Raw genomic sequence first — 27,496 nt, forward strand, 5'->3', positions numbered from 1 at the left:
GGTGGTACCCATCATGCAAGACAGTAGTACTGATTTGATGGGATAAAAGACTGTGCTCACTGTTACATAATCAGGAATCCAAACTGTAGAGTGTTTTGTAGTGCGCCAAGCTCCTACTGTGTACAATTCTAATACTCATAGTAAGTTGGTAATGATAGGCTGAAAAGCCCCAGTGTGTTGTGCAGCTGCAGTTGGGACTGTTCTTCTGAGGTGGAAACAGTTTTATCTGATCATTTGCCCAGCACTGCTGACATTTCATTGTGTTCAGACCCCTCCTTCTGAGAAATTAACCATATAGACAAAACCCATTAGAGCCAGAGGCTTCTGGACTTGTCATTTACAGCTCCCCTGGACAGTTTTACATGGTGGTTTTCCCCCCAGCTGCCTGGTGCCATTATGGTTTTCATTTAGTCTGTTGCTCTCTGTCGTATCACTGCCTTTCCCATTTGTTCTTTCCTCTCTCTCTCATCGACCCTACTTTCCTTGTACTTAAAAATTGAAGTTATACAAAATCGTAAGCATGACCTTTGTAAGCAAAATGAATTTAAAATTTGGCATTCTTGCACTGGTCCTGATAAGTATAAAGTGAATAGCTTCAATGTTGTGTCTTTTTTCTCAGAAGTACTCGGGTTCTGCATTACCAAGTGACAATTTCCTTAAAATGTTAATTCTGTTTCCCTCTGCAGACTAGTTGTTTATTTCCAGCATTATCTGCACTGATATTGGCCAGTCCTTTTTAGATGATGAGAGGGACAGCAGGAAGTGAGTGGAATACAGGTTTCTTTCTCTTTGTCTAAGTGGTGAAGTGTGGTCCTTCTCAAATATTGGATTTTAAACCTCAAAATTGGGGTGGATTGGGCTTGGAATCTGGATTATAACCAGAGATCATAGGCATTCATGTTGGAGGGTAAGAGTCAGGGCCAGAGCCAGAGTCAAATATTCTGTTTACACCAATTTCTACCTCCCAATCCTTATACGGTTGTAATAGAGGTTTGCAGTAGAGAAAAAGATCCTTTGATCCGTCATGTCTGCACTGTTCAAAAGCAACCAACTAACTTGTCTATTTCCATTTTCCAGTGCTTGACAATATGCATAGTGATTTTTATTCTGATAAAACTAAAACTTGGCTTGATGCCATGCTGCAGTTGAACTTGGTGTGCATACCTGTGAGATTCATTTTGGGCTTTTGGCTTAAGTCTTTATAGGAAGATAGAGTTTGGAGGCAGGTATCTTTCTGTATAACTCAAAGAATAACATTGATAGTATGGAATTATCATCTAGATCATCTTTACTAAGGATATTAGACTATTTTGCAGTGGACAAGTGTGAAGCTTTAACAATCCAGGTGAATTTTTGTTCATGATTTAATTGGATTTTCATATTTGCTCACGTAATTAACTTTTTCAGTTATTTCCAGAACTGAAGCTTCTATACTTAAAAAGCCACGTTGTGCATTTTTGAATGGTTAGCCCCCTTACTAGTTGGTGCTTTATTGCCTTTTTTTAAAAAAAAACTCTTGCATGACTGTGTTAATATACAGGATGTGGCTGGTTACTGTTTATATCAACAAATGGAAAACAACTTCTTCTGCACAACAATCATTGCTGTAACAAAAGTGTATACTTTATCTAAATATTATTCTCTTTTCTCAGAGTTCCTAGTCTTCCATCATGAACCCTGTTTACAGCCCCGTTCAACCTGGGACTCCTTATGGAAATCCTAAAAACATGGCTTACACAGGTAAATCTGCTTTATTTTATTTGGCATGTCCATTTGATTAAAGGAGGCATCAATCTTCAATGGTAATCCATTCTGAAAAAAAATGTTTAAACTAAATAATTTTGCATACACAAACTTGTGATAAATATCTGGAGAGTGGAGATTTAGCAGTTAAGCATATGCCCTTTTACTCAGATATGTTATCAACGTGCGTTCTATTGTAGTTCCACCTTAAAAGTATTTTAAGACAGCAATTTGGCTTAATTCTTGAAAATTTATTTCATATGTGCCTACCAGATTTGTGACATCATATTACTTTGCAATGAATGGATCACTAAACTCCACACCAAACTACAACTGCTTCCTTAGCCTCGTGAATGCTAACCTGTGCTGATTCCCCAAAGAGTAATTAGTTTCAGTACTTTATTATTGGATTTTTCTCTCCATTCATTCGTGGGATGTGCGAATCACTAGCTGGTGGCAGCGATTATTGCCCATCCTGTTGCCCTTGAAAAGGTGGTAGTGGTGACCTGCTGCAGTTGAGCTGTAAGTGGATCCACAATTGCTGTTATGAATGATTGCGAGATAGTTTTGAATTTTATTTATTGACTCATCAATGAAGGATGCCAGGTGACTTATTGTGCCAGTGCTGGTCAACCAAGATCTGACAATATTGAACTTAATCCCACTTTGTACCTCTTGGCCTATAGCCCTGGAGGCTATAGCGATGCAATTGAATGCCTAAATACTGCATAAACATTGAGAGTTCAACCACTCTTTCAGGTAATGAGTTCCATACTCCACCTAACCCCTGGGTGAAAAGAACAGTAAGAATATAATGCAGTAGTAATGTGTTTCTCTGAGATAGAAGTGGTTCAAGTTCCGTCTGTTCTAGAAGTGTTGTCATAACCAGTCTGAACATGTTGATTAAAATGTTTAAACTTGAGAAATGAAGCTGACCCTTCAGGTCCTTATGCCAATTTCAACATTCAATACAATCAAGGCTAATCATAGAATCCCTGCAGTATGGGAGCAGACCATTTGCCTATCAAGTCCACACCAACATTCCGAACAGCAACGCTCCCAGATCCCCTACCCTAACTCTAACCCTGTATTCCCCATGGTTAATCCACCTAATCTACATATCCCTGGACACTATGGACAATTTACCTAACCTGCACATCTTTGGACTGTGGAAGGAAACCAGAGCACCCGGTGGAAATGCACGCAGACATGGAGAATGTGTAAACTACACGCAGACAGAGGCCCGAAGGTGGAATTGAACCTAGCCACTGTGCCCAGTTCAGGTTTTGAATGCACTGCTTGGAAGTGGTGTCACAGTCTAAGGATATGAGGAAAACAATTTAGGATTGAAGAGGAATTTTTTTCATCCAGAAAGTGGAGTGTCTGTGGAATTTCCTACCACAGAAAGCAATCAATGACAAAACATTATATGATTTCAAGAAAAAGTTGGATATAACATTTGGGACTAAAGAGAATCAATGGATATGGAGGAAGAAAAGCAGGAACAGGGTATTGAGTTGGATGATTGACCATAATCATAATTAATGGCAGAGCAGTTTCGAAGGGCCTAATGGCCTACTCCTGTCCCTATTTTCGATGTTTGTCTGATGGGGTAGATTAAATTGAGGTATTCAAGGGGGTATAGATACTTAAATTGTACGAATGTGCAAAATAATGCCAAAAGACAGGATAATGGCAGTATGTTGTGAGGCTCATTTAGAGAACCAATTCAGCATGATGGGCTGAATGGTCTCCTGCACCAGTGATTTTGAATCTACCCTCTAAAATGCTTCAGAATTATATTTAATGTGTTAATAAGGTTACTACTTATTCTTCTAAACTGCAGAGAGTAGAGACCCAAATTATTCAATCTCCCCTTATCAGACCACCGCATCATCCCTTGAACCAATTTAGGGAATCTTTGCTGTATTGTCTCTGAGATAACTGTAAAAAAAATCTTTACTTTTTAAAACTAAAACAATAGGCAGATGTACTGATTTTAAACCAAGGAATTTGTGGAAGATGATGTTGCACTTTTTAAAAATAAAATTGCTGGGGGGGATCTAAGATGGCGGCGATCTGAGAAAATCACACTGCAGAGCTTCGCATCGCAGCAGGAGCAGGATGGTCCTTTAACCCGCCCATCTCAGGTCATCAGGATTTCTTGGGGCGTTGGAAAGATTGTGGAGCCCCAAGAAACATTTAAAAATTGACTTACCCGTATTTTCAGATGTCCAGAAATGACTAAAAAAGGAGGAGGAGCATCTGAGGCTGGGCCTGCAGCTCAGCTTGCAGCAGCCTCTGAGACAATTACTCTCCAGGACCTGGTGAACCAGCTCTCAAACTCTCGTGAGATGTTGGGGAAACAGATTGAAGAGAAGCTGGCTTCTGTGTCTCTCATGCTGCAGAAGCATGAGCAGCAGCAGGGAGACCTGGAGAAGAGGACGGATGAGGTGGAGCACAGGGTCACAGTGGTGGAAGCTGATGCCAGTTCATTCAAGGAAGAGATCCAAGCCCTGAAGACGCAGGTTCATAATTTGCATGACCAAATGGATGATCTTGAAAACAGGGGCAGGAGAAAAAACATTCAGATCATCGGGCTGCCTGAGGGTAAGGAAGGTGAGCAGCCTGCGGAATTTGTTGAAGATTGGCTTCCGAAATTCCTTGACTTGGAGACTGGCATGAGAGGATTGAAGATAGAGAGGGCTCACCGGGTCGCTGCACGGAGGTCGGTTCTGGGTCAATGCCCTTGTCCTTTTCTGGTGCGGTTCCATCATTACCGGGATAAGGAGAGAGTCATGGAGGCCCAAGGATCCAAAGGCCCTAATTTACGAGGGGTCTAAGATCATGTTTTTTCAGGACTTTTCAGCGGTGGTGATCCAGAAACAAAAATCTAATGATGGTGTCAAGAGAAGACTGAAGGAACTTGGGATTCAGTACTCCGAGATATCCAGCAGTGCTTCGGATCACCTTAGATGGATCCATGCATCTCTTTGACACATCAGAGAAGGCAAGAGACTTTGTGGACAAACTTACCTAATTTAAACAATTGTAGTATAAATAAATATTGTTGCTTGGGTATGCGTTTATCATTCTGTAAAAGAAATGGAGAAAATCCGGTTAGATCTTTGTTTTTCCCCTTTTTTTTCCTCTATTGATGAGTTCCTCGACTCGGCGCTATTGGCGCTTTATATGTTGGTTTATTTTGTGGTTTTTGTTGTTTTTTAAATTTTTAATAATTTTGTATGTTTGTTAAATGTAGTGGTTTTAGTTTGTAGTTTTTTATATTTGGTGGACCATGCAACACTAAGACTCAGCAATTTGTGGTTTGGGTTTCTCTTCTCTGGAATTTAAATGTAATTGCAGAAGATTATGGCGAATGATTTGATTAAATGGTGTACCTGGAATATCAAGGGAAGTCACTCACCAGTTAAGAGAAAGGAGTCTTAGAAAGGAGAAGGTGGATATTGCTTTGTTACAGGAGACACATTTGGATGACAAGGAGCATCTGAAATTACAGCAGAATGGTTTTGACCGAGTTTATTTTTCATCATTTAATACCAGAAGTAGGGGAGTGGCTATATTGGTAAGGAAAAATCTCTCATTTAAATTGTTGGAATGTGTTAAAGACACATACGGGAGGTTTGTAATTCTTAAAGCCTTGATAAATGGGGAAGAATATGGCATTTTAAATGTTTATTGTCCCCCAGCTCATCCTCTTAAATTCTTGGTAGATGCTTTTTCTAAACTGATAATTCTCAAATCTCGGCACCTCATTATAGGGGGAGATTTTAACTGCCTCATGGACCCCATAGTAGACAGGTTGCCTAAAGGTTCCTCGATACCCTCTGCACAAACTAAACGGTTATTAGGTTTGTGTGGGGAATTAGGATTGGTGGACGTCTGGAGGTGTCTCCACCCTACAGGTAGGGATTTCACGTTTTTCTCCAATCTGCACAGATGTCACATGAGGACTGATTTTTTTTTTTCTGACCCCTGCGGTAACCCTGGATCTGGTGGCATCCTGTACGATTGGTAATATTGCCATCTCTGATCATGCTCCAGTGTACCTCATGGTTAAAATTAAGGATGTTACAGTGGATTCAAGGTACTGGCGAACAGACCCCTTTATTCTCATGGACAGCAAGTTTGTGGAGTACTTCTCTAGGGAATTTCGGGCATTCCTAGACATCAACATAGGCTCGGTTGATAGCTCATCTGTTCTCTGGGAAACTGCCAAAGCTTATGCCAGTGAGTTAGTTATTTCATATTCCACAAGTAGGAAGCAGCAGAAGGGTGAGCAGCAACGTCTCCTTGAAGCACATTTGAAAGCAGCTGAGAAGGCCTATTTTGACACCCCCTCGGTCAAACTACAGAGGATTAAGGCTCTGCGGTCTGCACTAAATTCCATGCTCACGCAGACAACAAAGAAGGAGCTGGCTTTTGCAAAGCAAAGGTTACACGAGCATGGTGACAAGCCGGGCAAATATTTAGCATACCTTGCCAGAAAGAGAAGTACCCCACAAACCATTACAGCGATTAGGGAAGGGTCAGGGAACCTAACGTGATTCTAAAAAGATTAATGTGGCGTTTCAGAGATTCTACTCTTAAGTTATATCAGTTTGAGAATTGTGAGGAGGAACAGGCCAAAATGGAATCCTTTCTTAGAGATCTGAAGCTCCTGGGTGTGACTCCTGAGCAACAGTCCTTTCTCAATGCCCATTATCAGAGCAAGAAGTGCAAGAAGCTGTGAGGCAGCTTCAGAGTGGAAAGGCACCCGGTCCTGATGGACTTCCCAGTGAATTCTATAAGGAATTTATAAGTATACTGTCAGGCCCAATGATGAATATATTTAATGATTCATACACTCATGTTTGTGTCCCACCATCTCTGAGAGAGGCCAATATTTCACTTACCCTTAAAAAAGGGAGGGATCCGGAAGACTGTTTCATACAGGCACATCTTGTTCTTAAATGTGGACTTTAAGATCCTCTCTAAGGCTCTTGCGTTAAGGCTGGAGACTGTGTTACCTTCTATTATTAAAGAGGATCAGACGGGCTTCATAAAGGGTCGCAGATCCTTCAATAACGTTAGGAGGCTGCTTAACGTAATTCAAGCATGCCAACAGCAGTCAATACAGGGATTGGTGATTTCTTTCGATGCAGAGAAGGCATTTAACAGAGTTGAGCGGCCGTACCTTTTCTATACTCTAGACCGGTTTGGTCTGGGTGAAGTTTTCATAAGATGGGTAAAGGTTCTCTACAGTGTACCTCTCGCTGCGGTCATTACCAACGGGGTAAGATCAAGCAATTTTAAAATTTCAAGGGGCCGTCGGCAGGGCTGTCCCCTTTCACCATTACTTTTTACGTTGGTGATTGAACCGTTGGAAGAGGCCATTCGTGGGGATCTCAATATATCCGCTCCAGAAGTGGGGTCAAAATTACATAAGATCTCGCTGTATGCAGATGATCTAATTTTCTTGACAAATCCAGCAGTCTCAGTGCCTTGCCTGATACAATGCATTCACGCGTTTGGCGCTTTTTCAGGGTATAAGATTAATTTTGCTAAATCAGAGGCTATGCCTATGGGTGGTCTTACGACAGAGTTGGATCTTGACAGTGACTATAGATTCCCATTTAGGTGGTCACAGTGGGGTTTTGTGTATTTGGGCATATTCATGACTCCAGTTCTGGATTGGCTGTTCAAAGCCAATGTTACTCAATTATTTGAAAAAATTAAACAAGATCTCCAAAGATGGGAGGCACTTCCAGTGTCATGGTTGGGTCAGATAGCGCTTATTAAGATGAATATTCTCCCTCGTTTGCTATACCCTATACGGATGCTCCCCCTGATTTTCAATAAACAAACACTCAGGAGACTGAACAGTTGGTTCAGCTCCTTTATCTGCATCGTAAACGGCCCCTCATTAAATTAGCCAAACTGCAGTTGCCTCTCAGATTGGGGGGAGTAGACCTTCCAGACATTAAAAATTACCAATTAAGCTTGCTTTATACCTAAGTAAGTGATTGGGTTTTGTGGGGACCCTCTTTCAATATGGCTAGATATCGAAGTTTCCCAGGCAAGGTGCCCCCTTACCAGTTTGCTGTTTTTGGACAAGGTGAGGGCAGTTAGGGAATATTGCCATAACCCAATAGTCATCAATAATGTTAAAGCATGGAGGGCAATTCCGCAGAGGGAAGGTAATATTGGCAAAACATCTTTGTTTACACCTTTAGTGGGTATGCTGAGTTTTCAACCAGGTATGATAGATTCAGGATTTAAACATTGGGCAGCTAGGGGTATATCTTGCATGGGTGATTTATTTGAGGGAGATGTAATTATGTCCTTCGATCAGTTAGTACGGAAGTACAAGTTACCTAATAGAGACCTCTTTCATTTTTTTCAAGTTAGGGATTTTATTCAAAAAAGGACCACACTTTTGACTGATCCCTACAAATCTGACATAGAAAGAGGGGTACTAAGGGCTAAGAGTACATTCTCTGTCAGTACTCTATATCACCAATTGGGGGGGTGCCACCTCAGATGAGTCTGATCGACTCTGCAAGATGTGGGAAAGAGAGCTGGGTGTTGAAGTTTCTTCAGAGGTATGGGAGGATATTTGGGAGAATGCAAGGAAGATATCAATTTACAATAGGCCCCATGCTTTACAGTTGAAGATTCTCCACAGGGTCCACTTAGCCCCAGACCATTTGTCAAAATTTAAACCAGGGGTATCTTCAGCATGCCCCAAGTGCAAGGACTGTACGGGTACTCTTACCCATTGTCTTTGGTCTTGTGACAGGCATCAAACATATTGGAGTGCTGTGGTGGGTGCAATGGAGAGGATTTTAGATGTAGGGGTGGTGAACGATCCTATTTCGCTCCTTTTGGGCCTACCTGTTGTATTTCCTGCAAACGCGCATAAGGAAAGTCTTTTCAATATTCTTACATACTGTGCAAGGAAGAATATCTTGCTAGGTTGGATATCGGAAACCGCCCCCCCCCGCCCCCCAGGCCTGTCCGGGTTGGCGGAAGATTGTTATGGAGCATATTCCCCTGGATTTTCTCTCAAATATGGTACACCACAAAACTGAGAATTTTTACAAGACGTGGCAACCCTTTTTGAAATACCTGGACACAGATTATCTGCCACACTAACAAGGGCTTTTATATAGCCGTAACGATTGTGTTTCATGTGTCCAATATCCAGGGAGGAGGAACTGTGAATGCATGAGTGTTTTGTTTGGCTGGGCTGAGTTATTACTGTTTATTTGTTTGTTGTTAGCTATTTATTTAGTTCGTTAAATAGCTAGATTAGGATTTAAATTTTATACTTCTCTATATATGTTCATACATTTGTATAAGAGGGTGGGTTGGGGAATATATTTTTTATTATTTGGGTTTAGTTTTGTACTATTTTTGTACTGTTTTGAATTGCATTGTTGTATTTGTAATATTTAAAAATCTTTTTTCTTAAATATATATTAATATAAAAAATTGCTGAATTCATTATGGTTGTATCAAAAAGATTGTCTTATTAAAATAGTCAGGGGAATGCTAGACACATTGGCTCTGCGGGTATGTCTCAGCAGTCTTACCCAGAGACCTACTGTTGATTAGTTTTCAGTTCTGACTAATTGCCTATCTTCAGGAGCATTCAGCATAGTAACAGTTTCTTGATTTGATTCCTTGGCAAGTGGATATAGCTTTGGGTTGATGGACAATATAGCAGAATCATCCAGCCTATACCTTATTTCATGGTTTGTTCTAAAAAGTTGTCTGTTACACACCACTCTCCCTTGATTTTAATATTCCCAAATTTGTTAGATACGGGAAAAGTTTCATCAGTCTGTGAAGTAGTAAGTATAAGAGAGGATGGCAGAAAACAGGTAACCATAAGCTAGTTAATTTTATATGTTGTGATGGTGTACTTAGAATTGATCCTTCAAGAGTTTACCTTTGGTTTTACCAAGTACTCAGTTATAATGAGGCCAAAACAGCATGATTTTATGACTGGATGATTATTTTTAATCAGTTTATTGGAATTCTTTGAAGGAGTAACCTGTGCTGTCGATAAAGGAAACCTTATTGATCTATTGTACTTAGATTTCCTGAGGGCATTTGATCAGGTTCCATATTAAAGGACATTGCTGCAAAGTAGGAGTTCATTGGGCGGCATGGTGGCTCAGTGGTTAGCACTGTTGCCTCTCAGGGTCCCAAGTTCAATTCCCACCTCTGGCAACTGTCTGTCCGGGGCTTGCACATTTTCCCCGTGTCTGCGTGAGTTTTCTCTGGGTGCTCCGGTTTCCCCCCACAGTCCAAAAATGTGCAGTTCAGGTGAATCCGGCCATGCTAAATTGCCCATAGCGTTAGGTGCCATTAGTCAGAGAGAAGTAATGGGTCTGGGTGAGTTACTTTTCGGAGGATCGGTGTGGACTGGTTGGGCCGAAGGGCCTGTTTCCACACTGTAAGGAATCTAATCATTTTTTTGTGAAAGGTATCATACTAGTATGCTCACAGGATTGGCTAGCTGGCAGAACAAAACTTGCATAAATAGCTTTTCTCTAGATTGTCACATTTTGGGGTCTGTGCTAGGCCTGCTACTTGTTACACTTTATATCAGTGATTATGAGGGAGGCACAAGCATGATTAAGTTACAGATGAAAGATAGGAAAGCATGTTATGAAGATGGCAGCAAGGATGCAGATTAATATAGATTGAGTGGGCAAAATTCTGGAAGATAAAGTATGTTGGAGAAAAATGTCACGTTTGGCAGAAAGAATGAAAATGCAATGTATTACTTGAATTTAGAATGACTGGCATCTGCGGTACGGAGGGATTGAGGTGTTTGAATGCATAAATCACAAAAGATCAGTGTGCAGGTTCAGCAAGTGATTAATTAATATGTGGATTAAATAAGGCTAATTATTACTGGAGGAATTGAATATGAAAGTTATGGTTTGGTTGCACAGGTCACTGGCGAGACAATCTTTCATATCACTTTTGGTGCATTGTGTGCATTTTTGATCTCAAGGAAGGATGCAAATGCATTGGAGGTGGTCTAGAGGAGGTTACTAGATTAATAGGTGGAATGGTTTCTGCTGGTTTCCTCCCACAGTCCAAAACTATGCAGGTTAGTTAGATTGGGCATGGTAAATGAGGCATTATGGGGACAGGATAGAGGGATGGAATGATCTTTTGAGGATTAGTGCAAATAGATTGGATGCAGCAGATTTTGTCAGGTGTGTCCAGGGAGGAGACCTGACTATGTGGATAGGCCGACTAGAGGGGAGACCATATCGTATTTGGTGCTCAGCAACGAAACAGGTTAGGTGTGAGATCTCTCGGTGGGAGAGCATTTTGGTGATAGTGATCACGACTCTCTGACCTTCACTATAGTCATGGAGAGGAATAGGAGCAGACGGTACAGTAAAGTAGTTAGTAGGGGGAGGAGGAATTACAGTGCTATTACGCAGGAACTGTGGAGCATAAATTGGGAGCAGATATTCTCAGGGAAATGCACAACAGAAATGTGGAGGCTGTTTAGGGAGGGCTTGCGAATGCTGGATAGGTTTATCCCACTGAGGCAAGGAAGGAATAGTGGGATGAAGGAACCTTGGATGACGAGATGTGAAATGTCTAGTTAAGTGGAAGAAAGAAGCTTGCTTAAGGTTGAGGAGGCAAGGATCAGACAGGGCTCTAGAGGGTTACATGGTAGCCGGGAAGGAACTGAAGAACAGACTTAGGAGAACTAGAAGGGGGCATGAAATAGTCGTGGCTGGTAAGATTAAGGAATACCCCAAGGCTTTTTACATTTGTGAGCAGCAAGAGGATGGTTAGAGTGAGAATAGGGCCAATCAGATAGTGGAGGGAGCTTGTTCCTAGAGTCAGAGGAGGTAGGGGAGGTCCTTTAGTGAATACTGAAGCAAAAAGTATGCATTGTGTGAGGGGCCTTGACGTTTGTGAGGACAGCGTGAAACAGGTTGATATGCTAAAACAGGTTGATAGTAAGGAGGAGAATGTGCTGGAAATTTTGAAAAACATGAGGCTGGATAAGTCCCCTGGATCAGATGGGATATACCCAAGGTTACTACAGGAAGTGAGGGAAAAGATTGCTGGGCTTTTGGTGATCTTTGCGTTGTCACTGTCCACTGGAGTAGTATCAGATGATTGGAGAGTGTCAAATGTTATTCCCTTGTTCAAGAAAGGGAATAGACAACCCCAGGAATTATAGACCAGTCAGTCCTATGTCTGTTGTGGACAAATTTTTCAAGAGGATTCTGAGAGATTTATGATTACTTGGAAAAGCAGAGCTTGATTAGCTCAGCTTTAACAAGGGGAGGTTATGCCTCAAGCCATTTTTTGAATTATTTGAGGATGTGACAAAACTCATTGAAGGTAGAGCAGTGGATGTGGTGCATATGGACTTCAACAAGGCATTTGATTGGGTTCCCCATGGTAGGCCCATTCAGAAAGTAAGGAGGGAAATTTTGGCTGTCTGGATACAGAATTGGCAGGATGGTAGTAGATGGAATGTATTCGGCCTGGGGCTCGGTGACCAGTGGTGTTCCGCAGTGAAATATTCTGGGACCTCTGCTGTTTGTGATTCTTATAAATGGCTTGGATGAGGAAGTGGAAAGGTGGTTAGTAAGTTTACTGATGACATGAAGGTTGGTGGCGTTGTGGATAGTGTGAAGGGCTATTGCATGTTGCAATGGTACATTGACATGCAGATGGAATTCAACCTGGTAAAGTGTGAAGTGATTCAAGTTGAATGCACATTCCAGGGTTAAATGCAGGATTCTTGGCAGTGGGGCGGAATAGAGGGATTTTGGGGTCCGTGTTCATAGATCCTTCAAAGTTGCTACCCAAGTTGATAGGGTTGTTAAGAAGGCCTGTGGTGTGTTGACTTTCATTAGTAGAGGGATTGATTTAAGATCCGTGCGGTTATGCTGCAGCTCAATAAATCCTTGATTAGACCACACTTGGAATATTGTGTTCAGTTCTGGTTGCCTCATTATAGAAAGAATGTGGAAGCTTTAGAGAAGGTGCAGAGGAGATTTATCGGGATGCTGCCTGGACTGGAGCTCATTTCTTATGAAGAAAGGTTGAAGGACCTAGAGCTTTTCTCATTGGAGTGAAGAAGGATGAGAGGTGACTTGATAGAGGTGTACAAGGTGGTAAGAGGGATAGACAGAGTGGATAGCCAGAGACTTTTTCCCAGGGTGGAAATGGCTATCACGAGGGGGCATAAGGTGATTGGATGAAGGTTATGGGGAGATGTCAGAGGTAGGTTCTTTACACAGAGTGGTGGGTATGTGAATCACTGCCAGCAGTGGTGGTAGGGACATGAATTCAGTAAAATGTAGGGTATGTAGGTTAGTTTTATCTTAAAATAGAATTAAAAGGTTGGCACAACATCAAGGGCCGAAAGAGCTTGTACTGTGCTGTACAATTCTATGTTTTATGATTAGGATGGACTCTTTCCTCACTGAAGGATTCTATGACAAATCTCCTGTTCCTGCTGACCTACAGTAGCTGCAGAAATAGTGGTACATTGGTTTTGATCTTTGAAAACGTGTTAGATTCGAGATGTTTCCAAGGATTGAAAGGTGGCAAACAACCACACTATGCCAGAAAGAAGTGGAAAGACTAGTGTTTGAATTCCTGTTAGCCTATTGTAAGAGAGAAAAAGCTGCAAATTCTTATATGCCCTGGTAATAGGGCCCTTTGAAAGTCAAATGATTAGGCCAAAGTGATTTCTGAAAAGGAAATTGATTGACAAATCTATTGAGTTTTTTGAAGATTTAACTACTAGGTTGGATAAAGAAATGAATTTGGATTTTCAAAGGATTAAGATACTCCAAGTGTCTGTTACACAAAATTAGAACTCATAGGACTGTGATAAGAAATTAGTGTGAATTGATTTATTTGTAAACAGAAAACAGGAGGAGTAACCAGGACATTTGAGTTGACCAGCTGCAGTTAGAATGCAGCTAAGGTGGCTATTTTCAATATCAGTGAAAGGCTTAGACAGCGGGACTGAGTAATCTGTCAGGACAATTTAAAGTTATGTAGGAGAGTAAGCAGTGTGGGGGAGAGTAAGGCAGTGTTGAGAAGGGTACAGAGGAATATAAACTGGACTGATTGGGTGTTTGGGCAAGTCCATAGCAGATGGACTGCAATGTAACCAAGTGCAAGGGCGTTCACTTTGGGATGAAAATAAAACGGCAGAATATTTTGTCAGAATTAAGTGTTTGCATTCAACTGTACCTGAGTCCCCTTATAAAGGAATCCCAAACCTAACATGTGGACATAATAAGTAATTAGGAAGGCAACCTTTTAAGTTAGTTTTTGGTAGAAGAGAGAAGGTAAAAGGAGGTTTGAGAATCCTTTCCACTGAGGGTGGTAGGAATCTGGAGCTAGCTAATTAAGAGTGGTTAAGTTAGAAACTCTTGTAGCATTTAACCAGTATTTAGATATTCACTTCTATAGCCATAGCCTCAAGGGCCTATGGCCCAAAAGCTGGAAAAATGGGATTGCTGTGGTTAGACCCTTATTGATTGCCTTATTGGTTGAATGAGCTGAATGGTCTAGGAGTCTGTCTTACTACAATGGTACAGGGCCTTTTGTGAGGATGCACTTGTGTACTTTTTAGTTTCCTTAGCTAAGGAAAAACCTATTTGCCCAAGAGAGAATGGAATGAAGGGTCGTCAGATTGGTTCCTGGGATAAGGTGATTGTTTTGTGAGAAGAGATCAAATAAACTACACTTAGATAATTCCTGAAGTTCAGAGTGAGGGATGATCTAACTGAATCAGAAAAAACTTGATGTGATGGAGTAAATGCTGAGAAATGTTGGCACTAGCTAGTGAATCTTGATGTGTAGCTACTGACGCAGAACAGGAGGTTGACCATTGAAGACCAAGATGGAGAAATGTTTTCACTTAATTTGTTGTGAATCTCTTGAGTTATCTTTGAAATAACTGTGGAGTATCTAGTTATTTTATACTTTAGTATCAAAGCATTTGAAAACTAACTTTCTTTGGCAAACTATCCAGTGGGCTAAGTCGAAGTTTAAATTTCTGTCCCATTGCACAAAAATGAGAAAACCGCTATGTATAGAATCATAGAGATGTAGAGCACAGAAACAGACCTTTTAGTCCAACTCGTTTATGGCGACCACATATCCTAACCTAATCTGGTCCCATTGACCAGCACTTGGCCCATATCTCTCTCAGCCCTTCCTATTCATTTACCCATCCAGATGCCTTTTAAATACTGTATTTTTACCAGCCTCCGCCACTTCCTCTGGCAAATCATTCCATACACACACCACTGTGAAAAAGTTGCACCTTATCCCTTTTAAATCTTTCCCCTCTCACCCTAAACCTATGCCTTTTAGTTCTGGACTCCCCCACTCCAGGAAAAAGACGTTGTCTATTTACCCTACCCATGCCGCTCATGATTTTATAAACCTTCATAAGGTCACCCCTGAGCCTCCAATGCTCTAGGGAGAACAGTCCCAATCTATTCAGCCTCTCCCTGTAGCTCAAATCCTCCAACCCGGCAACATTCTGTAAATCTTTTCTGAACCTTCTCAAATTTCACATCACCTTTCCGATAGGAGTGAGATCAGAATTGCACATTCTATTCCAAAACTGGCCTAACCAATGTCTTGTACAGCCACGACATGACCTCCAACTTCCTGCTTCAGGCAACGGTCTGTGTGAAGTTTACACATTCTCCCCGTGTCTATGTGGGTTTCCTCTGGGTGCTCCGGTTTCCTCCCACACTCCAAAAATGGGCAGCTTAGGTGAATTGGCTATGCTAAATTGTCCGTAGTGTTAGGTGAAGGAGTAAATGTAGGGGAATGGGTCTGGGTGGGTTGTTCTTTGGAGGGTCAGTGTGGACTTGTTGGGCAGAAGGGCCTGTTTCCACATTGTAGGGAATCTAATTTAATATAATTAGATTATATTTTGAACGACTAGCTTTCAGAGTGCTGCTCCTTCATCAGTCTCAAATTGACCTCTTTCCTCACTATTTCTGTGGGACCCACCCCCCCCACCTTACTAGTTTAAATACTCCTGAGCAGCTCCAGCAAATCTTCCTGCCAGTATGTTAGTCCCCTTCCAATTCAGGTGCAATTTGTCCTCCTTATACACGTTACTTCTACCCCAGAAGAGATTCCAATGATCCAAAAATGTAAACCCTTCTCCCCTGCACAAGCTCCTCAGGCATGCATTCATGGGCTCTATCCTCCTAATCCTATCCTTACTAGCTTGTAGCACCAGGAATAATCCTGATATTACTATCTTGAGGACCTTTTTTTTTAAAATTGCAGCTGAACTCTTTATATTCTCACTTAAGAATCTCATCCTTTTCCCTTCTATTGTCATTAGTTGCAATGCGTACGACAACCTCCTGGTCCCTCTCCCCTTTGAGAACATTCTGTACCCTCCTAGGTATTCTTAATCCTGGCACCAAGGAGGCAACATGTATGTACAACCTTCAGTGCAAGATAATTTTCTATGCTGATGAATTTAATTTATCTGATGGCATTCAGCTGTGGGCATTTGGAATGTGTGGCTCAAGCAGATCTGTTTCTAGTATCTAAAGTATTTGTAGCTTGGTGCTAATGTGCTGAGAATGTAAAAACAGTTTATATAAAAAAAGGATTTATGTGGATCCAATTGACTTGTTCCTGGGAACTGAGTAATTAGCATTCCGGTGAAGAAGTGGTTACTATGGCAGTAGCTATCAGAGCAATATAGTTGATGCAAGTTAAGTCTGTGTAAAGTTGCCTAAGCCAGGGGTAACATGTTTTGAATCTTTTGTTTTGTTGCTTTGAATTTTAATCATCCTTACCTGAACTCCCCTCACTCCCCCGGCCTTAATTTTATGTATGGACATTCTGTGTGCATTGCACACAGGCTAAATTTAACAAGAATTGTTTATGCTGATTTTATGTCTTAAGAAAATGTTGAGTGGAGAATGCAAAACCTTTGTTAGTTTTAGCTATAGATAAGTAGAAACGTTCTTTTATACAAGACAAATGAAGTTTACATATCCAAAATGGCTTGTAAATTACAATACAGCACCAGCAACTTTATCCCTAGAAACTCAGCCTTGTAAATGCAACATAGTTAATGCCTCAGATGCCTAACTTATAGCTACAAAAAAAATTGAAAGGTGCTAGCATAACTGTTTAAGGAACTCTGTATGGTAGTTGGGCCTTTATGCAAGGAAACCTGCTACGGATTGGAGTATGGTGAAAGAACTCTGAATGAGCCATGGATAAATTAAAAGGTGGACATTGGAAAGGATTTGTATTTCAGAAAACAGGTGGAAATGGGAGTAGTGTATAACTGGATAGTATCTTTTTTGTCTTTATTTTATCTCCAGAGTTGGAGTACTGGAGCAGTACAGCTGATTGAAAATAGTCCAGAATGGGTTCTTGATTAGTGAAGAGTTCAAGGCTTATGGGAGAAGGCAGGAGCATGAGGTTGGGAAACATATCATCCATGATTGAATGACAAAGCAGTTTCAATGGGCTGAACGTCCTGATTCTGCTCCTCTTATGGAGTCAGAGTTGCACACCATAGAAACCGATCCTTTGGTCCAACTTGTCCATGTCTACCAAGTTTCCAAACTAAACTAGACCCATTTGCCTGTGTTTGCCCATATCCCTTCAAATGATCGTCGATCTTTGTGGGTACAGCAGTCAGTTGTCAATACAAGATTCTTCCTTCCACTTTAAGGAGCTTGAAGTTCTTTAATGTGCTCTGAGAAAATTGAGGATATATTTTTCGTTTTAAAGAAAGCTTGCAGTGATATTACAGTTTTACATCACTTTGCTGTGCGATTGCTGAAAACTTATCAATCACAAAAACATTTTACAATTAGTGGGTTAATTTTGAAGTGCAGCCACTCTTGAACAAAAAAGAAACAACTAGTTGCACGTATAATTCTCATAAATATCAATGAGACAAGCTGTCTAAGTATTTTGCTGTTAATTGAGGAGTGAATGTTGACCAAAACACCAACAGCCTTTGAATAGTGTTGCCAAATCTTTTAATACTCATCTGAATGGGGAGATGCAACCTTATTTAATATTCGATTGGAAGGCAGTGACACTTGCATTGCATTGCATTGCATTGCTTTCTTGGTAATAAACTTAGGATCAACCTAGGTTATATGCTGAAAATTCCAAGGCAAGTATGCTAGAAACTTAGGTCAGATGACAGCCTAAGATGCTTGGTGGTAGCAGAGTATTTGGACTAGATGTAATCTTCTGTGAATCAGCTGATGTGAAAAATAATATCCAGGAAATCTACAAAATTGGTGGACCAAAGAAAAGACCAAATTGAGCATATCAAATGCCCAGTAGATCAGAATAATCGGGTAATTTGGATAATTATTAGGTGCATAACTGAATCAAATCTTAAATTAATTGTTGGCAGCAATTTCCAGATTTTCTAAAATTGATTGTATTCAAATAATTATGCATTGGAATCAATTATTTACTTAATATTAGAAATCACTGATCTACCAACTTTGATTCATAGAGGTTAGGTTTTAGAGGTTTAAATTGCAAGTGCTGTCTATGGACAATGAGCTGAACCCAAGTACATTTAAATTTAGATTTATGAACTTCAGACAGATTTGAGGTAAATTGAACAAATGCACTAATGAGGTCTTTGGTTAAACTAGATGATGAACATCAAAATCAAGGTAATACACAGAAAAATTGCATGATGATTCCTGGCAATTATTTCACTTCACACAACAAAATCTCTGCAAGTTTTATGTAATGTATTGTTTGTATCTTTTGTGAAATCATTCCATTTAAGAGTAAAATTAGAAAGCATGTCCTTTATAAAGGATACTGGAAAACATCTTCTGCCTTTCGGCTACCCCCACCTCCTTATTCAACAAAGTAGATGCATGGTGAACTGAAAACTTAGAGTGTGAGATTGATTAGATTTTTGCAAGATAAAGATATGTACTGATCAAACTTGATGCAATCAAAAGTTTGAATAAGCTTAAATGGCCTAACTGTTTGTGTTTTTGAGAGTTATGAAATAGAATGAAGTGGTTGAGTAATAACAGTTCTTTGCCAAGTAGAGATTTATGTTTCTGAATCGTTTTGGCTTGCACTCATGTGGACAACGTTGCCAATTTGAAATAATCACAGCAATTTATACGAGAGAAGAAAAGGATACTGATGATTTGGCAAATTGTGTGATTAACCAAGGAATGTCAACAAGAAAACAACATGGAACAATAACTGTTCTGAAGTAGGGTCATCTGACCATGAAACGTTAAATCTGATTTCTCTCCACTGATGCTGTCAGACCTGCTGAGCTTTTCCAGTAATTTTTTTTTCTGTCTCTGATTTTCAGCATCTTCATTTCTTTTGGTTTTTATGGCATGATAAGGGATCCCTTGTTCCTGAGCAATGTTTTAAAAAGGGCTCAGCATTTCACCATATTCCTTTTATTTTCAGACAATGAGTTCCTGCATATGAATATTTCTTACGGCAAGCATAAATGAATCATGTTATGGGTTTGACTGATTACACTTACAAACAATTTAAGGTAATTAAATTCAACAATTGGGATAGCACTCCATCTTCGTTGTGCAGTGGTAGAATCCCTACCCCTGACTGGGGGGCCTGGATTGATGTCCCACCTGCTCCAGAGGTGTGTAATAACATCTCTAAATAGGTTGAGAAAAATATTTCAACAATGCTGTTGGATCGCAACTCAGTAGACACTGTGATTTGGGTTTTGCAAGTGTGGAGCGGTTGAGTACAGCCTGTTCTCTGTCTGTTTCAAGTAATTCTGTGTGACTGGCTGAGTAGCCTCCTGTGCTGTAAATGATCATAAGAATGGATAGATCTTGATCTTAAGGAATCAAAGGATATGTGGAGCAGATAAAGAAGTGGAACTGAGACTGAAAATTAGTTGTGATTGTATTGAATGATGATGCAAGCTCAAGGGACACAACAAATTATTTCTGATTCCATTACTTATGGTTTTAGAGCAAGTCTGAGTGTGAGAACCAATTTAAATTTCTTTATGTTGGAAATAAAGTATATTCAAAGAATCCACAGAAGGCCAGTTAGTCTGTTAGGTAAAGAATCCCTGGAGGCTTGACAATAAGCATTGCCATCTGGATACAATTCTACTTTGTGTATGCGCAAGAATTACAATTAAGCACTTGAGATATCCTAAAGAAATGACAGAATCATATCTAAATGGCTGCTTAAACAAAAGTGAAGTGTGATGTCACGAGCAGTTGGGTAATTGCTGATTATTTATCTGTTGTGTCTGAAGTACTGCTTATAAGCTTTGTATAATTAATATTTCTAAAACTTAATTGCATTACTTCATAGATTTAACGGGATCTGGTTGGTTTCCTAACACAAACAAAATTTTTCTAGTTTATACACAAGTAGAAGCAGGGGCCGAATTTCGGTTTTGTTAAGATTTCTCTGATATGCTCAGGTTTGCACATCCTACAAGGTGTTAGAAATCCTAGCTGCTCTTGGCAGTCTGGATGATGGTGTATACAGGATGTACCTGTGACTGGAGCAACTCAAGCTCCAGGTTTTGAAGCTTGAGCAGAGCTGCAGGCAATACAATGCATTCAAAGGGCTGAGAGGTTTATGGATAGCACATTTCAGGATGTAGTCATTTGGTATTTTTTTGGCAGGGTGGGCAGAGAGGGAATGGTCCTCTACCAGGAGGATAAAGAGGCCCTGGTAGGTAGAAATCGAATCCCTCAAGTGAGTCTTGCTTGCTGACTGTTTTTTGTCTTTGGAAAGTAGTGCAAGTGATAGTTCATATATAGACACGAGCCAGAGCCAAGGCTGTGGCACTGTGGGTGGTGCCACTGCTCCGGAGCGAAGGAAGAAGCTTGCCCTGCCAATCGATCAGATCATGGCTGATCTGCCCCAGACCTCAACTCTTTCGTGCTAGCTCAGAATTAATGTTAACTCCCTGATATTTCAAAAATCTACTTACCTTTAAGTACTTTCAATGGCTTAGTCTTCACGACACTCTGGGGTAAGAAATTCCCTCATTTCAATTTTAACTGAATGTCCCTTATTCTTTAACTGTGTGTTCCCTAGTTTGAGATTTCCCCACTTGTGGAAATATCAACTAAACATCTACCCTGTCAAGTCCACTCAGAATCTTAAGTGTTTCATTGAGATCATTCATGATTCTTGTAAACTGTAAAGAATAAACGCCTCATTTGTTTAGCCATTTTTGATAAGTCATCCCTTGGATCCCCAGGACACAGCCTAGTAAATCTCTTTGAACAAACTCTAATGCCAGTGTATCATTTTTTTAAAATGCAGGAGAGTTATCAGGTTGTGGTCTGTGATGGAAAGTCTGATCTATAAAGAATGATTTAATTGCCTGGCCTGTTTTCATGAGCAGTGAGGACCTGATAGGTGTATAAGATTGATGGATATGGATAGAGTGGACAAGAAGGCATTTTACCATTTGTAGGGGAGTCACTATCTGGGGGCATGGATTTAAGCTAAGAGGTAGAAAGCTAAGACTTGAGAAATGTTCCCAGTGAGGGTAGTAGAAGTCTAGAACTTAGTGCCTGAAAGAGTGCTTGAGTCAGAAACACTTGTGACATTTCAAGTGTATATAGGGATAGTTTATCAGCCCCATGTGAATGGAGGGGGGGTGGGGGGGTGGTGAAGAAAGAAATGTAGAGCTTCCACTCTTAGAGAAATACTGTGTGCATACTTCTGATAACGTGCGTAAAGCTGATGTGTTAGAATGGCACAAGTCTGCACATTTTTTTTCAGTTGGAAAGTAACCTAATGCATGCTTAAGTGATGCATTGTATTTGATTTGGAAAACAAAGACTTCCCCTTTTTGTCATTTTGTTTGTGTTAACTGTTAGTTGACTATCTGTTTTACTTTCTGTTTCCTTTCCAGGTTATCCAGCAGGTTATCCAACCACTGCTCCTGCCTATACTGCTAATATGTATGCTAGTGGCAGTCCTGGATATCCTCCAGGTAGGCTTTCACAGTTTATTTTATTTGAGCTTAATGTATTTTAAAACTGATTCTTGTGAATTATAAATCTACATAATGAATTATAATTTCTTGACCACTTATTATTCAGCATATGCAGCTATTTCCGGTTGGACAGAAACTGATATTTGGGTTTTAAGTTGGATTCATACGATAAGAAACTAACACAGATTTGGGATAGTTGAGGAAGTGGGAATCCTATGATGGCAATACTGAGAAAAGAGAGAAAAATATTTGTTTTTTTAAATTGAAATTGCTAGAGCAAACGTTCAGGCATAAATCAAACTTTGGATTCATTTATTGTAAATCTTTACCTTTTCAGTTCATTCAGAGAATACAATGGAAGTTTATGAAATAGGCAAACTAATTTTATCATTGTCCAAAAAAGAAAATTAGTTGTTTAACCATGACATGTACATCTTATACTTTAGATGTGAGAGAACATTTCTACTGATGTGTAAAATGGACTGTCAAAGGAATTGCTTGCTGCTTGTTTTGTAACCTTCAACCCGTCTCCCTCATTAGTTTCCACATGTTAAATCACATTTTTCTAGTACCAGTATAGACAATCTATATAGTGGCTCAAACAGAAGTGTTTTAGTAACTCTCACATGTGCTATGCAAACCATAAGCATTTGTCTCTATTAATGGGTTAATTTCCCCATCTGATGTTAAGGGCCACAGTGACCAGTTTGAAAACTATGGAAAGGTGTGGGGTCTAGGAGGAATTGCCATGGGTTTCACAACATTGTAATATGATATCTGAATCCTATCAGATTGTCATTACAAGCACATTGAATTTATTCATATCCATAAAATGAATGTTAACCAAAGCTAAGTAGCATTCTGAGTTGCAAGCTTCTGGCTTTGAGTCCAACTCAGCATTAAAGTCTAAGCTGACACTACTGCAGTACTGAAGGAGTGTTGGATTGTTGGAGCTGCCATCCTTTAGATTAATGGTTACAATGTGACTGTATCTAACTGCAAGTACAAATGTAAAAGTTCTCATTGCAGTATTCAAAGCTGAGCAAGGATGAGGAAAGGAAAGCTATCTCAGGTGTCTTGGGTAATATTTATTCATAAATAAGCAAATTCTGGTCACATTCACATGGCTGTTTGTGGTAATGTGCTGTGCACACTGGCTGCCACATCTGCAACAGCGATTATGCCTCAAAACCATTTAATTGGCCGTGCAGTGATTTGAAATGTTCAGCGCTTGTGAAAAGCACAATACAAGTGCAAGTCTTCCTTTTCTTTCAAGACATTTGCGGTGCTCTTTATATCTTCATTTTAGGTTTGAGTTCAATTTTAAGGGAAAATGCTTGACAGAATAACATCTATTATCTGAACTTCAATTATCCAAATTTTGGATTATCCGAACGAGATCTCATGGTCCTCTAAAGATTTTATTAAATTTAAATAAAAGTATAGCAAGAACAGGCAGCTTGGACTGGCAGTGGGAGCAGGAACAGGGTTGCCATGGGACCTACTCTTGCCGCCATTGCGGGAACCCTGTCCTTGCTCTTGCCGCTGTCGCCACAGGAACCCTGTCCCTGCTCTTGCTGCCGCCATCGGGGGGGCTCCCTGCTCTTGCTGCTGCCGCGGGAAACCTGTCCCCGCTCTTCCCACCATTGCTGGTGGGGCGGACCCTGTACCTGCTCTTGCCACCACCGCCAGGGGGGATCCCCGTCCCTGCTCTTGCAACCACCGCCAGGGGGGGACCCAGTCCCTGCTCTTGCTACCACTGCCAGGGGAGGGGACCCCGTCCCTGCTCTTGCCATTGCCGTGGGAACCTGTCCCTAATCTTGCTGCTGCAGTGGGAACCCTGTCAATGCTGTTGCCACCACTGTGGAGACCTGTCCCTATTCTTGTCGCTACCGTGGGAACCCTGCGCCTGCTGTTGGCGCCGCCGCTGGAACCCTGTACCTGCTGTTGATGCTGAGGGAGCCCTGTCTCTCTTGCTGGTGCTGCCGCGGGAACACTGTCTGCTGTTGCCGCCGCTGCCAAGGGGACCCTGTCCCTGCTCTTGCCACCACTGCAGGATCTCTCTCCCTGCTGTTGCCACCACCGCTATGGGGGACCCTGTCCCTGCTCTTGCCGCCACCTCTGGGTTAGGGGGGGTGGCCTGTCCCTGCTGTTGCCGCCACAGCCTGGGAGGACCCAGTCCCTGCAGTCGCCACCACATTGGGGACCTGTCCCTACTCTTGCTGCCACCGCCATCACCGTGATCAATTATTTGAGCTAAGTACTCCCCACCTGTCTTGTTCAGATAATCAAGGTTCTTCTGTATGGTGCATCAGTTTATAAAGGGTTACTTAGGAAAGTTCAAAGAATATGTTTAGTGTTTTTGTTTTTAAAATCGTGCAAGTGTCAGAAGATATTTCTGAGGCATAATGATTAAAGCTAAGTTTTAAAATTCTTCATCGTGGCTCATTTGTTACAGATGGGAATAATTTTTAAAGCTTTTTAAAATTACCTTCCATTTTGAATTAGAAAATTCCATTGTAGTTAACTCTGTGAAATTCCTACCTGGTTTATTATATTCCTGATAGAAATCCAGACTTTAAGGGTGCCTCTGCATCTGAGTTAGAATCTGCTGCAATAATGGTTTGTAAAATATTTGACACCACGGTTATTCCCTTTTTTTTTGGGAAGGTCCCCTGAAGGAGGAGGAAAGCTTATTCATTAATACTTTGATAGATGTGATAGGAATGTTCTAGACAGAAGGAGGTTGAGGAGACCATTTTCCACAGATGTTGAGATGAATGATCCTGGTTGTTCTGCTGACAGTGATTCAGGATCGAAAATTGGCCAGGAAGTCGAGGGAATGCTCACTCATGTAGTTCCTTTCATTCTAACAGGCTGGCCATTGTTTAATGACCTTTTTTGCAAAAAGATAGTTGTGGCAAGTAGCACATGTGCTTACATTACTGTTATTATGGTAAAGCTAAAAGCGCTTTGTTCTGAACCATTTGTTGTGAGAGAATAACTGTTTCCTTAAGTTATATTCAGTATGAGAGTTGCATTCAATCTAATTTCTGATTTGTTAGAAAATATATCTGCTTAGATATTTAGAGAGAATAAAATCTGACACATGGCAGCATATCCAGTAAAGTATTTATAAATTTATTTTTCGTTATATGAATCAACATTTATTGTAAATCAAGTTTAAAAGGTATCTGGATGGATGTATGAACAGAAGGGTTAACAGGGATATGAGCCAAGTGCTGGCAAATGGCATTAGATTAGTTTACGATATTTGGTCAGCATGGATGTGTTGGACTGAGAGGTCTGTTTCCATGCCGTATGTCTCTATGACTCATTATTACCTTTACCAACATAAATTAAAGAAAATTTACTGGAAGACACCAATCTTGAAACCAGGACCAAAATTGGCAGTGCAACTGAACATGCTTGGTGGTATTGCAATTCAGAACATCTCAACAGTTTGGTCATTATCGCATTCATTGAAGAAAGTGGTTCTTAAAATAGCAAATCATCAATGAGTAAATCATGTATCCTGAATAGATATGAAAATGCAAATTTAAATGATTGTGAAGTGTTGGGACAGGGACTTTATTGGTTCAATATGAAAACCTGTTGCTTCCCAAAACCCCTGAACAAGAACTTGACAGCTGTTTACAGGAAAAGAAATTTCACGGCAGAAATGAACAAGAACAGGAGAAATCTTAAGTTCAAGGGAATTGTTTATTGAGAATTTGAGTAGAGGCTAATTATACCATCGCATATGTCTGCTTTAGGCTTTAAGAACTGCACGATTCTTGTACAGAGTCATAGAGATATACAGTGCAGAAACAGACCGTACAGTGCAGAAACAGACCATACAGTCCAAATTATCCATCCTAACTAGATATCCTAAAATAATCTAGTCCCATTTGCCAGCACTAAGCCCATATCTCTCTGAACCCTTCCTATTCATATACCCATCCAGATGCCTTTGAAATGTTATAATTGTTCTAGCCTCCACCACTACCTCCTGGCAGCTCATTCCATACCTGCACCACCCTCTGTGTGAAAAAGTTGCTCCTTAGATCCTTTTTAAATCTTTCCCTACTCACCTTTAATCTGTACTCCAAGGTCTCTTTGCTCAGCAACGTTCCCCAGAATCTTACTATTAAGTGTATATGTCCTGTCCTGATTTGCCTTTCTGAAATGCAGCACCTCACATTTATCTAAACTAAACTCCATCTGTCACTCCTTGACTCACTGGCCCATCTGATAAGATGCCATTGTATTCTGAGGTAACCTTTTTCACTGTCCACTGCACCTCCAATTCTGATGTCATCTGCAAACTTACTAGCCCTGCCTCCTATGTTTACCTCCAAATCATTTTATATTAATGATGAAAAGCAGTGGACCCAGCACCAATCCTTGTGGCACACTGCTGATCACAGGCCTTCAGTCTAAAAAGCAATCCTCTACAACCATCTTCTGTCTTCTACCTTTGAGCCAATTCTGTGTCCAAGTAGCTAGTTCTCCCTCTATTTCATGAGATCTAACCTTGCAACCTAGTCTACCATGAGGAACCTCTTCAAATTCCTTACTGAAGTCTGTGTAGATCACGTCCCCTGCTCTGCTCTGATTAATCCTCTTTGTTGCTTCAAAAAAACTCAATCAAGTTAGTGAGAAGTGATTTCCCATGCACAAAGCCATGTTGACTATCCTTAATCTGTCCTTGCCTTTCCAAATATGTGCAAATCCTGTCTCTTAGGATCCCTTCCAATAACTTGCCCACCTCTGATGTCAGCCTCACCAGTCTATCGTTCCCTGGCTTTTCCATACCACCTTTCTAAATAGTGACACCATGTTAAGCCAACGTCCAGTTTTCTGGCACCTTGCTTGTGGCTGTCGATCATACAAATATCTCAGTATGGGTCCCAACAATAACTTCACCAACTTCTCAGTTCTAGGGTACACCTGATCCTGATCCGAGATGCTGCATCTCCTCCTCTGTAATGTAGATATTTTTCAAGATATCACTATTTATTATGTGCCCATTTCTTGGTTTATACTATGATCCTCCAAAATGTTTTCCCTTCATTGGACTTGGTCAGATATAACAATATTGTAGTCTCAGTCCAGATTACATTTTACCTCCAAACCACGCACCACCCTGACTTGGAACTGCATTGCCATTATTTGAACAGTGCTACGTCAACATCTTGGAACCTCTATCCTAACAGCATTGTGGGCACTCCTCTAATTGCTCTAAATAAAATCTGGGCAAAATATGCTAGCAAGTGATGCCTATCATCGCATGAATGAATTTTATTTTTAAAAGTTAGACTTTTATTAAATATAAAATATTGATGCAAATGTATCTCCCAGCTTCATGCTGCTAAGTAGAACCACTTTATTATTGGCATTACCAAAGCAATCTGTTCTGGCAGGACTGAAAAAAAACTGCGGATGCTGTAAATCTGAAACAAAAACAGAAATTGCTGGGTAAGCGCAGCAGGTCTGGCAGCATCTGTGGAGAGAAATCAGATTCCTGTTTCGGAACACTTCCTCAGAACTAATGGTAGCTAGGAAAATGTTGGTTATATGCAAAATGTAGGGTAGGGGGAATAGGGTAAGGAGTAAACAATAGGTATAGAGCCCAAAGAGAGAGAAGTATCATTGGACAACCAAAGGAGTCAGTAATGATCTGGCTTGGAGGGTGAAAAG

The 27,496-nt window shown here is 40.6% G+C and overlaps 1 protein-coding gene across 3 annotated transcripts in view; it reads left to right on the forward strand.

Annotated features, from left to right (window-relative positions):
• Positions 1-27,496, forward strand: part of fam168a (family with sequence similarity 168 member A) — a 116,069-nt gene that overhangs the window by 35,591 nt on the left and 52,982 nt on the right. For all 3 annotated transcript variants that reach the window (XM_072577076.1, XM_072577078.1, XM_072577077.1), the window contains exons 2-3: positions 1,653-1,740; positions 21,710-21,790. In XM_072577076.1, coding sequence (XP_072433177.1) covers positions 1,671-1,740; positions 21,710-21,790 — 151 coding nt within the window. In that variant the 5' untranslated portion in view covers positions 1,653-1,670. The remainder of the gene's footprint in view (positions 1-1,652; positions 1,741-21,709; positions 21,791-27,496) is intronic.

The sequence above is a fragment of the Chiloscyllium punctatum genome, chromosome 9 (genome assembly GCF_047496795.1).
Source record: "Chiloscyllium punctatum isolate Juve2018m chromosome 9, sChiPun1.3, whole genome shotgun sequence".
Taxonomy (NCBI): Eukaryota; Metazoa; Chordata; class Chondrichthyes; order Orectolobiformes; family Hemiscylliidae; genus Chiloscyllium; species Chiloscyllium punctatum.